At 40.6% G+C, this 14282-nt stretch overlaps 1 protein-coding gene across 8 annotated transcripts in view; it reads left to right on the top strand.

The window, feature by feature from the left end:
- Positions 1-14282, top strand: part of KIF27 (kinesin family member 27) — an 87174-nt gene that overhangs the window by 1394 nt on the left and 71498 nt on the right. For 7 of the 8 annotated variants that reach the window (XR_012424830.1, XM_005582030.4, XM_065530747.2 and 4 more), the window contains exons 2-3: positions 5603-5983; positions 13587-13787. Coding sequence is in view for 6 of the 8 variants with exons in the window: in XM_005582030.4 (XP_005582087.3) it covers positions 5686-5983; positions 13587-13787 (499 nt within the window). In the remaining 2 variants the exon portion in view is untranslated. Of the gene's footprint in view, positions 1-5602; positions 5984-7862; positions 8086-13586; positions 13788-14282 lie in introns of all 8 variants that reach the window. The other variant, XM_074017724.1, reaches the window with a different exon arrangement.

Below are 14282 nucleotides of genomic sequence, written 5' to 3'. Positions count from 1 at the left end.
CTGTAACTCGTGGGCTGAAGTGATCCACCTGCCTTGGCCTCCCAAAGTGCTGGGATTACAGGCATGAGCCACCGTGCCTGGCCCCGTTATTATTTTTTTTAATGCTTAGAATAAGTTTCAGTTGCCTTTATAACCAAATTGTTTATAGATATTACCATTAAAAACCCCAAGAAATGAGGCTGGGCATGGTGGCTCATATCTGGAATCCCAGTACCTTGGGAGGCTGAGGCGGGTGGATCTCTTCAGCCCAGGAGGTCGAGACCAGCCTGGGCAACATGGTGAAACCCCGTTTCTACTAAAAATACAAGAATTAGCCTGGCGTGGTGCCTGTAATCCCAGCTACTTTGGACGCTGAGGCACGAGAATCGCTTGAACCAGGAGGCTGAGGTTGCAGTGAGCCGAGATGGTGCCGCTGTGCTCCAGCCTGGATGACAGAGCCAGACCTTGTCTCAAAAACAAAACAAAACAAAACAAAAACCCAAGAAATGAAAATATCCCAATTTGGCATTTTTTATTAGCAACTTCATTGGAAGCAGTTAGGTTTGGCTTAACATCGTCCATGAGTTTTGCTTTAATTTGATGGCATACAAAGAAATAAACTAATCTGTATGGTGACTTCAAATGTTGGTTTTCAGAGACATTTGGAAGAATTAACTCAGCATTCCTGCAACTGGAAAAGTTTCCAGTACCAAATGATTGTAGAGTTCTTTAAGATCCAAGAAAGGATTTATCAAACACATGAGCATTTTGTTTTTTCCAGTGTAAAATTCATTAGAATGATTTTAAAACTGCTAAGGTTAGGTGTATCTCTTTGTTTCAGCCATTACAGATAGTTTGTTGACTCTCTTTTGGGATTTTACAGCCCAAGGGACCTGATATTTTTTTTACTCTCAGGGGACTTTTAGAAGAGTGATGTTAATTTTTTTTTGTTGTGATCCTCTTCATGCCATCTACTCACAGAATTACAAATGCAGAGTACCATTGCAGAGTTTTGTTTTATTTTGTTTTGTTTTTGACAGGGTCGCGACCCTTTTGGGATCAAGGGACCCTCTCGCTTCAACCTCCTGAGTAGCTGGGACTATAGGCGCGTGCGCCACCATGCCTGCCTAATTTTTTGATTTTTTGTAGAAACAGGGTTTCTCCATGTTGCCCCGACTGGTCTCGAACTCCTGGGCTCAAGTGATCCACCCACCCTGGCCTCCCAAAGTGCTGGGATTACAGATGTGAACCACTGTGCTGGGCCACGGTTTTTTTTTTCAAGGGTAGTGAATATTAATATTATCAATTCACTGTTATTAGTGTTATTAATAAAATGTTATTTCAGTCTAGTTGTCTCTGTTACTTAATGGTAATCTTCAAGACTCAGCAGCTTCTCCAAAGAACCTAGCCTCACCTCAAACTCATTACTTTTCATCATCTGCACTTAAACATTGTCATAGATTACTTGTTAAATTTAGTATAAGCTTTATCCTTCCAAAACTGAACATTTGTATATAAGTTTTTATGCAAACACAGTGTTTTCATTTCTCTTGGGAGTTTTCATTTCTCTTGGGAGTTTTCATTTCTCTTGGGAGCTGGGTCAAGTGATAACTGTATGTTTAACTTTTTGCGGAAATGTCAATCTGTTTTCCAAAGTGGCTGTACCATTTTACCTTCCCACCAGTAGTGTATGAGGGTTCTAATTTCTTTACACCCTGCTAACACTTATGGTCTGTCTTTGTTATTATAGCAGTGCAAGTGGATGTGGATTGGTATCTCATTGTGGTGGTTGTTTGTTTGTTTGTTTGAGACAGTCTTGGTGTATCACCCAGGCTGGAGTGCAGTGGTTTGATCTCAGCTCACTGTAACCTCTGCCTCCTGGGTTCAAGCGATTCTCCTGCCTCAGCTTCCTGAGTAGCTAGGATTATAGGCGCCCATCACCATGCCCGTCTAATTTTTGTATTTTTTAGTAGAGACAGAGTTTCACCGTGTTGTTCAGGCTGGTCTCGAACTCCTGACCTCAGGTGATCCTCCCACGTTGGCCTCCCAGAGTGCTGGGATTACAGGCTTGAGCCACTGTGCCTGGCTAATTTTTGTATTTTAGGTAGAGATGGGGTTTCACCATGTTGTCCAGGCTGGTCTTGAACTCCTGACCTCAGGTGATCCTCCCACCTCAGTTTCCTAAAATTCTGGGATTACAGGCGTGAGCCACTGCGCACCTGGACTCTCACTGTGGTTTTGATTGCATTTTCCTGATAGCTAATGATGTTGAGCATCTTTTCATGTGCTCGTTATTCATTTGTATATCTTCTTTGAAGAAGTGCCTTTTCAGATGCTTTGCCTGTTTTTAAAATTTTTTAAAAACTTTTTGAGTTGTAATATTTATATATTGTAGTTGCAAGTTCTTTGTTAGATTCATGTCTTGCAAATATTTTCTCCCATTCAGTGAGTTGTCTTTTCACTTTTTTTTTTTTTTTGAGGCGGAGTCTTGCTGTCTCCCCCAGGCTGGAGTGCAGTGGTGCAATCTCCGCTCACTGCAAGCTCCACCTCCAGGGTTCATGCTATTCTCCTGCTTCAGGCTCCCGGGTAGCTGGGACTACAGGTGCCCGCCAACACGCCTGGCTAATTTTTTTGTGTTTTTAGTAGAGATGGGATTTCATCTTGTTAGCCAGAATGGTCTCATCTCCTGACCTCGTGATCCACCCACCTCGGCCTCCCCAAGTGCCCAAGGGATTACAGGCATAAGCCACCGCGCCCAGCCGTCTTTTCACTTTCTTGGTAGTTTCCTTTGAAGCACAAAGTTTTTAATTTCGATGTCCAGTTTTTCCTTCCCTCCCTCCTTCCTCTCCCTCCCCCACCCCCAACATTTCTCTTGTTCTCTCTCTCTCTCTCTCTCTCTCTCTCAGACAAGTTCTTGCTCTGTTGTCCAGGTTATAGCGCAGTGGCGCAAATATAGCTCACTGTAACCTCTGGCTGCTGGGTTCAAGCCAACCTCCCGCCTTAGCTTCCGAAGTAGCTGGGACCGCAGGTGTGCACTATCATGCTGAGCTGATTGAAAAAAAAAATTTCTTTGTAGACATGACGTCTCACTTTGTTGCCCAGGCTGGGTCTTACTTATTTTTTAATCTATACTTCATCTTTATTTTTTTGCTTTTATTATTTTTGATTGACACAATCATTGTACATGTTTATGGGGTACAGTGTGATTTTTCAGTACCTGTATACAATGTGTAATGTCCAAATTGGTATTTTTAATTTTACTGCTTTTGGTGTCATATCTGAGAAATTATTGCCAAATTCAAGGTCATGAAGAGTTACTCCTGTCTTTTAAGAGTTTTGTAGTTTTAGTTCTTATGTTTAGGTCTATGGTCCATTTTTGGTTAACTTTTGTATATGATGTGAGGTAGGGAGTCCAACTTCATTATTTTATCCATTGTCCCATAGCCATTTGTTGAAAAGACTATTCTTAGACTTCAGTTGAATTGTCTTCGCACCTTTGTTGAAAATCAATTGCCCATAAATGTGAGGGTTTATTTCTGGATTCTCAATTCTATTCTGTTGATCTATGTGTCTATCCTTATGCCAGTACTACACTATCATGATGACTGTTGCTTGGTTTTGAAATTAGGAAAGTGTGAGTCCTCTTACTTTGTTCTTTTTCAATATCGTTTTGGTTATTCTGTGTCTCTTGAGTTCTGTGATTTCAGGATCAACTTGTCAATTTCTGCAAATAAGTCAGCTGAGATTTTGACAGGTATTGCATTGAGTCTGTAGATCAATTTGGGGAATACTGACGTATTAATATATCTTTCAATTCATAAATATGAGATTTTTTTCATTTATGTACATCTTGTGCTTTCTTCTAACAGTATTTTATAGTTTTCGGAGTATATGTTTTACACATCTTTTGTTAAATTTATTTCTAAATATTTTATTCTTTTTGATGCTATTGTAAATGGAATTGTTGTTTGAATGTATTTTTAAGTGTTAGGCTGGACACGATGGTTCACGCCTGTAATCCCAGCACTTTGGAAGCCTGAGGCGGGCGGATCACAAGGTCAGGAGATCAAGACCATCCTGGCTAACAGGGTGAAACGCCATCTCTACTAAAAATACAAAAAATTAGCTGGGCATGGTGGCAGGCGCCTGTAGTCCCAGCTACTTGGGAGGCTGAGGCAGGAGAAGGGCGTGAACCCGGGAGGCAGAGCTTGCAGCAAGCTGAGATTGCGCCACTGTACTTCAGCCTGGGCGACAGAGCAAGACTCTGTCTCCAAAAAAAAAAAAAAAAAGCCAGAGTGTTCATTGTAAATGTGGTTATCAATTATTTATTTATATATATTTTTAGCCGGGAAACTACAGCCAACAATTTAATTTTTAATGTATTAATTCTAGCAGAGATCTTCAGAAGTAAGTACAACATAATATTTAGAAGCAGAAAAAGCAGTTTTTCTGTTAGTTTTGATTATTTTTGAATAAAAATTTAGTGTTTTTTTTTTTTTTTTTTTTTTTTTTGAGACGGAGTCTTGCTCTGTCGCCCAGACTGGAGTGCAGTGGCCTGATCTCAGCTCACTGCAAGCTCCGCCTCCCGGGTTCACGCCATTCTCCTGCCTCAGCCTCCCGAGTAGCTGGGACTACAGGCGCCCGCCACCTCGCCCGGCTAGTTTTTTGTAGTTTTAGTAGAGACGGGGTTTCACTGTGTTCACCAGGATGGTCTCGATCTCCTGACCTCGTGATCCACCCGTCTCGGCCTCCCAAAGTGCTGGGATTACAGGCTTGAGCCACCGCGCCCGGCTGGTAAAAATTTAGTTTTAAATTTATATTGACTTATGAAATTCTTAGAACTATTTTCATGAATTTATTTCTAATAATTATGACAAAGAGGAAATGCTATTTTTCAATGCATAGCTATAAAATCTGGTACTAATATTTGTTTTTAACACATGTACAGGCTGGGCGCGGTGGCTCATGCCTGTAATCCCAGCACTTTGGGAGGCCGAGGCGGGTAGGTCACTTGAGGTTCGGAGTTTGAGACCAGCCTGGCCAATATGGTGAAACCCCGTCTCTACTAAAAATACAAAAATTAGCCGGATGTAGTGGCGGGCACCTGTAATCCCAGCTACTCAAGAGGCCTGAGGCAGGAGAATCACTTGAACCTGGAAGGCAGAGGTTATAGAGAGCGGAGATCACACCACTGCATTCCACCCTAGACGATAGAGCGAGACTCCATCTCAAAAAACAAACAAAAAAACATGTGTACAGTTCCTTACTTAATTATCTCCTTGCCTTAATTTTCTAACTCCCTGGCTATTTAATATTTAGATTAATGAACTGGGAAATATTATTACTGTAGAAATAAAGGCACAATGAAATCCCATGTACTTACCACTTAGCTTCGTCATTTATTAACTCATGGACCCCATACTCTAGATTATTTTGAAGCAAACCCAAGATGTACTATTTTGTCTACAAATTTACAATGTATTTTACAAGACAGGTTTACTTTTTGTAACTGTGTTGTGTTGAAACAAAACCTGTTCTAACTGACTTTGCTTTAGAAGGTGGTTAGTTTATTGGGATAAAAGGAATCAGTAATTAAAATTTGTTTTTTATTTTTGATACACAGGAATCCAGATCTTACATAAGATGGAAGTTTCTCACACTAGATACTGAACATTAAGTAGAAAATCTAGTAAAATCTAAGTTGCCATGGAAGAAATACCAGTAAAAGTTGCTGTAAGAATTAGACCTCTGCTTTGCAAAGAAGTTCTTCATAATCATCAAGTTTGTGTGAGAGTTATTCCAAACAGCCAGCAAGTTATCATTGGGAGAGACAGAGTCTTCACTTTTGATTTTGTTTTTGGCAAAAATTCCACTCAAGATGAAGTTTATAATACATGTATAAAGCCCCTAGTGTTGTCACTCATTGAGGGCTATAATGCAACTGTTTTTGCCTATGGACAAACTGGATCTGGGAAGACATACACCATTGGAGGAGGCCATATTGGTAAGATTCTCATACTCTCTGACTTTTGTTTGTGACGCTAGAAAGAAGCTAAAACATGACCAATACCTGATACGTGGTAGGTGCTTAGCATATTAATTGAATAGTGAAGGAATGAATAATGTAATCAAATGTTATCATAAGATCATCATCTTTGAAAGGTTTGTTTCTAAATATTGAAGTTTCATTAAGCAATCTAACTTAGGATTATATTTGCTTGAGGAAAGAAGTTTAAGATAATTTTCAGTGGTCAGCCCTTGTTATTTTGAACAGAATTTAAAATAGAGATAAATGAGTTAACATGATCAGATTTTGCGTTCTTTAACAAGCCAGTTGTAAATATTAAGAGTCCCACAGTCAGGACTTAGGGACCGTAGGAAAAATTTACTATGTAGAGTAGCTTTTTTCATATTCTAGCCAGATTTCTTTTTTAAATTCTGAATACTTTAGGACATAATTTCTCCTGCTTGTAATTATAGTTTGGAAAAGATAGAATCATAGGATCTCATGTAGAGCTGGAGGGAACCTTGGAAATCATTTTAGTTGAGTGTCTGGTAATAGAGTGGGGGAACTGACAGCCAAGTCTTCTGTTAAGATTGTTTACTGTATTGATAGTTTTCTACTAAGAACAAACTTCTGAATAGTGCACATATGCATCATTGTCTAAAGTTTTAGTTAGTATTCTCTGTATGAATAGTGGCTCTCAATATTTTTCTATTTTCATATTTCACAAATGTAAAATACATGGCTTTCAGAAACTTCTTTCTCTAGCTGTTCAGATACAAGCTGAAACAAAAAAAAATAAAAAAAATTAAAAAAGAAACTTCTCTCATTACATGCATGGATGGGTAGTGGCTCAGAGAGTGGTTGTGTAGTTTGAGGAAATCTTTATTCCAAAGATTAAAATGGAGGAGCTTCAAGAGGCCAATATTCCCCAACTAAAAGAAAAACATCTGTATATTCTGCAGGATTAGGAGATCACAGATACTAGATTGTTTCAGGGTCTTACAATAAAAAATAATTCAGTTTTTCTAGTATAAATTGTGGCTTTTCTTTAGGATTGTAGGGATTTTTGTTTTTTTTGATTGGCAAATGTTTTATAATCCTAATGACCCATTATATGCTTTATACCAATAGGAGTTATACATGTTCAGAAGCTGGTGACTTAATTATAGCTATACTTTTTTTTTTTATTAGGAGACCATGAGTACTATTTTAATTTTGTAAGGGAAAAAGTTATTAAAGTTATCTATTCTAACATACTTTAATTGCTCTAAAATTCTCTCTATCAGAAGAAATAGACCACCATTAAGAACATTTTGGGGCCGGGCGCGGTGGCTCAAGCCTGTAATCCCAGCACTCTGGGAGGCTGAGATGGGCGGATCACGAGGTCAGGAGATCGAGACCATCCTGGGTAACATGGTGAAACCCCGTCTCTACTAAAAAATGCAAAAAACTAGCCAGGAGAGGTGGCGGGCGCCTGTAGTCCTAGCTACTCAGGAGGCTGAGGCAGGAGAACGGCATGAACCTGGGAGGCGGAGCTTGCAGTGAGCTGAGATCCGGCCACTGCACTCCAGCCTGGGCGACACAGTGAGACTCCGTCTCAAAAAAAAAAAAAAAAAAAGAACATTTTGGATGGTGTTTTCTTTCTACTTTTTTTAAATTAAAGAAATATTTATTATAAGAAGGACTGCAAGTGATGCATAAGAAATTAAACAAGTGACAACTCCTCTCATCCCAAAGAAATAAGTTTGATGCATATTACTCACTTATGTAGTTATTTTGGTTTTTGTTTGTTTAATGAGATTTTGGTTTTTGTTTGTTTATGCCTGTGATTCTGTAACTTTCTTTTTGCATTTAACAATGTAAAATATCATTTCAGTCCAGGCGCGGTGGCTCACACCTGTAATCCCAGCACTTTGGGAGGTCAAGGCAGGCAGATCACTTGAGGCCAGGAGTTTGAGACCAGCCTGGTCAACATGGCGAAACCCTGTCTCTACTACAAATACAAAAATTAGCTGGGCGTCATGGCACACGCCTCTAATCCTAGCTACTCGGGAGGCTGAAGCAGAGAATTCGCTTGAACCTGGGAGGCGGAGGCTACGGTGAGCCAAGATCATGCCACTGCACTCCAGTCTGGGCAACAGACCAAGACTCTGTGTCAAAAAAAGTTGGATTTATTTTTTGGTGTATTAGTGAGGATTTTCTGTTTCCCAGAATGTCTCTATAGGGCACCAATTCTGGGTCAGTTATCTGCTTTTTGGTTACTGACCATGCAAATAATGCTTCCCTGCCCCGTCCCCCCACATCCCCCAGTGAATATTTATTGAGCATCTGCAGTATCTAGGTTACCATGCTGGGCACTAGGGCAGAATGAAACTCTCTTATTTTAAAATGTATTTTACTTTATTTTTAAAACTTTTTTGTAGAGATGGGGGTCTCACTGGTTTTTTTTGGTTTTGATTTTGCTTTGAGACAGAGCCTTGCTCTGTTGCCCTGGCTGGAGTGCAGTGGCACAATCACAGCTAACTGCAGCCTCAACCTTCTGGGCTCAAGAAATTCTTCCACCTCGGCTTCCTGAGTATCTGGGACTACAGGGGCATATCACCACTCCCGACTAATTTTTTATTTTTTATTTTTGCAGAGACAGGGTTTTGCCATGTTGTCCAGGCTGGTCTCTAACATCTGAGATCAAGTGATCTGCCCTGCCTCAGTCTCCCAAAGTGCTGGGATTACAGGCGTGAATCACCACGCCTGGCTTTATTTTTAAATATGATGCTTATTTAGCTAATATTCATTTTCCTGCTTTTCAGAACTTTGGAATTACCTTTACAAGGAATAGCCTTTTCCAAAAACTTTTGTGTACTCTTTAAATACCATATAATAGCTAAATGATAGTTGTTGAGTTATAAAACTTCGCAGGTTTTCTCTTGGAAATGGTTTATTTCAGGAATATAAGACTAACATTGCAAATTTTATATTTAAGTTATCAAAATACATATTGGAGCTTTATTATAAATATTTGAAATTAAGCTTTTTGATACGTCTTTTAAATTGTGCTTTGTTATCTATTGATGTGGGGAATAACTGAACTATTTCTGGTCAATTATTTATTCTGGATAATCAAGATTGCTTATCTATGCTACAGTTTGAAAGGTTTAGATCTTTCCTACAGGCTAGTTCCTACAAGCTCTTAAAAGGGAATCTTCATTTGTACTGTATTAGAAGAAAACCCATTACTTACTTTACTTACCACATGATGGCAGTCTTGCCTCTTAAATGAGGGGAAAGGCAGCCATTGAAGTTGGTAGAAACTTAGATTTTCAGCATGATTGTTGCCAAAAACCTAAATTTTGGTAATCTTCAACTTGGAAGCAAGTTGTTTTTAAGTTTCATTTGTAAGTCAACTGTTTGTTGCTTGGAATACATTTTCCATGGAACAATGCTAAAAATGATGGGTGGTTTTCTAAATTAGCCGACAGAAACTTTTAAAGTCTCAGTTTTTCCCTCCACTTATTTTAAATTTTATACACTTTTTTTTTTACTATTACAATTGTGATAAAGTACATGTAAATATAAATATAAAGATAACCAAACTTATCATTTTAGCTACTTTCAAGTGTAGAGTTCTGCAGCATCAAATATACTAATTGTTAATGCAGTAATAACCAGTATTTTCAAAATTTTCATCACCCAAACAGTAGCTATGTACCCATTAAGCAGTAGCTCTCCCAGCATTCTCTGATAATCCCTGATTGACTTTCTGGCTCTTTTAATTTGCCTATTCTAGATATTTCATATAAGTGGAGGTTGGGTGTGGTGGCTCACGTCTGTAATCCCATCACTTTGGGAGGATCATCTGAGCTCAGGAGTTTGAGATCAACCTGGGCAACATGATGAAACCCCATCTCTACTAAAAATACAAAAAAATTAGTTAGGCGTGGTGGTGTGCACCTGTAATCCCAGCTACTGGAGGCTGAGGCAGGAGAATCACTTGAACCTGGGAGGCAGAGGTTGCAGTGAGCTGAGATCGCGCCACTGCACTCCAGTATGGGCAACAGAGCAAGACTCTGTCTCACAAAACAAAACAAAACGCATAAAAGTGGGCCAGGCGCAGTGGCTCACACCTGTAATCTCAGCACTTTGGGAGGCTAAGGCAGGTGGATCATGAGGTCAGAAAATCGAGACTGTCCTGGCCAACATGGTGAAACCCCATCTCTTCTAAAAATACAAAAATTAGCTGGGTGTGGTGGTGGGTGCCTGTAGTCCCAGCTACTCAGGAGGCTGAGGCAGGAGAATCGCTTGAACCCAGGAAGTGGAGGTTGCAGTGAGCTGAGATTGCGCCACTGCACTCCAGCCTGGGCAACATAGTGAGAGCTTGTCACTACAAAAAACAACAAAAAAAATTAGCTGGATGTGGTGGCACATGCCTGTAGTCCCAGCTACTTCAGAGGCTTAGGTGGGAAGATCACCTGAGCCCAGGAGGTTAAGGCCGCAGTGAGCCATGATTGTGCCACTGCACTCCAGCTTGGGCGACACAGTGAAACCCTGTCTCAAAAAAAAAAAAAAAAAAAAAAAAGAAAAAGAAAAGAAAAAAGAAGTGGAATCATACAGTATTTTTCCTCCTGTGTCTAGCTTCTCTCACTTAGCATGTTATGTCACCTATCAGAACGTCATTCCTTTTTCCAAGAACATTCCGTTGTATATATATACTATGTTTTATTTATCCATTCTTCTTTTGATGGACATTTGGTTTGCTTCCCCGTTGTAGCTCCTGTAAATAATGTTACTATGAACACTGATGTAGAAGTATCTGTTTGAGCCCCTCCTACGCCTATTTGTAAACCTGCTTTAACTCCTTTTTGAAACAAGGGGGAACAGAAATAAGTGTTTACTCATAATGTTACTGTACTGGTCTGTGTTCTGGGTTGTAGAAGCTGTGGGCTTAGATAGTGTTGGAGGAGAAGAGGTATAGAGATGTTCCCTTTCTCATTCTTGAACTGAGGGTCTAGGCCTGGGCATAACTGGCCTTTCTGCACCTGCTTGTGCACACATTCTCTGTCGCCATCAACTTTGGCTTGCTTCTCCATCTTTTCTCGTTATCCCTTTCTACTCTCAAGCTCCTTGCACCTTTTCACCCCATCCAGAAATCTCAGAACAGATACACTTGGTGACGTGTAAAGAAATATAAGAATTTTTTTAAAAAAGCATTCTTGGCCGGGCGTGGTGGCTCATCCCTATAATCCCAGCAGTTTGGGAGGCCGAGGCGGGCAGATTGTGAGGTGAGGAGATGGAGACCATCCTGGCTAACGCGGTGAAACCCCGTCTCAACTGAAAACACAAAAAATTAGCTGGACATGGTGGCACACGGCTGTAGTCCCAGCTACTTGGGAGGCTGAGGCAGGAGAATCACTTGAACCTGGGAGGCGGAGGTTGCAGTGAGCCGAGATTGCACCACCGCACCCCAGCCTGGGCGACAGAGTGAGACTCTGTCTCACCAAAAAAAAAAAAAAAAAAAAAAATCTTGCCAACATAAATGAATTGTGCTCCAGTGATTGGGATTCCACCCAGACCATAATAAATGATCTAAAGAGAAAGATATTTTAGTGCAAAAGACTATGAAATAGATTGGTCTTACCTAGGGTCAGTTTCCTGCTTTTTACAGCTATTTTCTGCTTTAGAAATTATATGTCATCTAAAAGCACCAACTTTTTTTTTTTTTTTTTGAGACAGAGTCTCACTCTGTCGCCCAGGCTAGAGTGCAGTGGCATGATGTCGGCTCACTGCAAGCTCCGCCTCACGGGTTCACACCATTCTCCTGCCTCAGCCTCCCGAGTAGCTGGGACTACAGGCGCCCGCCACCACACCTGGCTAATTTTTTGTATTTTTAGTAGAAATGGGGTTTCACCGTGTTAGCCAGGATGGTCTCGATCTCCTGACCTCGTGATCCACCTGCCTCGGCCTCCCAGAGAGCTGGGATTACAGGCATGAGCCACCGTGCCTGGCCAAAAACACCAACGTTTTTATAACGTGGCTCCTACTAGTAGTAGTGAATATCCGAGAGGTGGAGTGGCTTTAGGCAGGGGAAGCCCTTTGTGTAGAATGATGTTTTATGAGCCAAGGGCCACCTCTCTGGATCTGGTATTTAATGAACAGTGAATTGGGAAAGATAAAGTATTTATTTATTTATTTATTTATTTATTTATTTATTTATTTATTTATTTTGAGAAAGGGTCTTGCTCTGTTACCGAGGCTCTGTCTCCTGACTCACTGCAACCTCTGGCTCCCAAGCTCAAGTAATCCTCCCTTCTCAGCCTCCCAAGCAGCTGAGACCATAGGCATGCAACACAAAATTTTTTTGTATTTTTTGTAGAGAAGGGATCTTGCCATGTTGCCCAGGCTGGTCTCAAACTTCTTAGCTCAAGCGATCCGCCCACCTTGGCCTCCCCATGTGCTAGGATTACAGGTGTGAGCCACCACAGTATGGCCTATTTATGGAATAAAATGCCACTCCATATAGTTTTATCATTTATATTAAAATGTACATTTCTACCACATTGCTTTGAAATTCGCCTGTGCCACTTAATGTCTGTTTCATTCCTGGGACTTTTCAAATATATTTTCTTATTAATTTTTTTTTTTTTTTTTTGAGACAGTTTCCCTCTGTCGCCCAGGCTGGAGTGCAGTGGCGCTATCTCAGCTCACTGCAACCTCCACCTCCCAGCTTCAAGTGATTCTCGTGCCTTAGCCACCCAAATAGTTGGGATTACAGGCATGAGCCACCACACCTAGCTAGCTAATTTTTGTATTTTTAGTAGAGACAGGGTTTCACCACGTTGCCCAAGCTGGTCTTGAACTCCTGGGCTCAAGTGATCTGCCCGCCTCAGCCTCCCAAAGTCTGGGATTACAGGCGTGAGCCACCACGCATGGCCTGTTTCAAGTCTTTTCTCAGATGTCACCTTCTGAATGATGCCCACCATGACCTTCCTGTTTAAAGTTGCAAGCATCTCCTGGCTGGTAGTTAGTTACCCTTCTAGTCCCCTTACCCTGCTGTATTTTTTTCCTCCAGGTACAATTAATACTTTTTAATATGCCATATAATTCACTTATCAGTTATTCTTTTTTGCTATTGTCAGTCTTTTGTCAGCAGAATCTCACCAGGGAAGGGGTTTCTTTTCTCCCTGTTTTGTTTACTGGTGGATTGCAGAGTCCTAGAATAGTGCCTGGCACATAGTAGATACTAAATAAATAATTGTTTAATGAATGCTTGAATGAATTCTTGGTAAGGGGATACATGTGAAAACTTTTACTTGTGAATTTTATAGTTGTGGTTTAAAAAAGTTATAATAGCCCGGTGGTGGGCATCTGTAATCCCAGCCACTCAGGAGGCTGAGGCAGGAGAATCACCTGAATTTGATAGGCGGAGGTTACAGTGAGCTGAGATTGCACCACGACACTCCAGCCTGGGCAACAGAGCAAGACTCCGTCTCAAAAAAAAAAATACAGTTATAATAGAGAGAAATATAATAAAATAACTATAAAATTGGGGTTGTCGCTTTTCTTTTGTTTTAAGTTCCAGATGTGCTTTCTTTTTCTAAATTTTCAGCTTCGGTTGTGGAGGGCCAAAAGGGTATCATTCCTCGAGCTATTCAAGAAATATTTCAAAGCATCTCTGAACATCCTAGCATTGAGTTTAATGTGAAAGTATCTTATATAGAAGTGTACAAGGAAGACCTAAGAGATCTTCTAGAATTGGAGACATCCATGAAGGATCTTCACATCCGAGAAGATGAGAAAGGAAATACAGGTAAAGTAGCCCGCTTAATCAGTTGCCTTCATTAGCAAACAGATATGCTTTAATTCAGTTTCTGGATATATTCCAAGGAATCTTTAAAAACATACAGAAGCAAAATGAATTTAGTTTCACTTTTAACTTGAACAGCTTTATTGATTATTAATCTCTTTTTTTTTTTTTTTTGAGATGGCATCTCGCTCCATCACCCAGGTCACCCAGGCTAGAATGTAGTGGTGCGATCTTGGCTCACTGCAACCCCTGCCTCCTGGGTTCAAGTGATTCTGCTGCCTCAGCCTCCCGAGTAGCTGGGATTACAGGTGCGTGCCACCATGCCCGGCTAATTTTTGTATTTTTAGTAGAGACGGATTTCACCATGTTTGTCAGGCTGGTCTCAAACTCCTGACCTCGTGATCCGCCCGCCTCGGCCTCCCAAAGTGCTGGGATTACAGGCGTGAGCCACCGCGCCAGACCTGTTTTTGGTTTTTGAGAAGAAACTATATATGGTAG

This window comes from Macaca fascicularis, chromosome 15, assembly GCF_037993035.2.
Source record: "Macaca fascicularis isolate 582-1 chromosome 15, T2T-MFA8v1.1".
Taxonomy (NCBI): Eukaryota; Metazoa; Chordata; class Mammalia; order Primates; family Cercopithecidae; genus Macaca; species Macaca fascicularis.
Note: the sequence above shows the minus strand (reverse complement) of the source record. Positions and strands in the feature narration are given on the sequence as shown.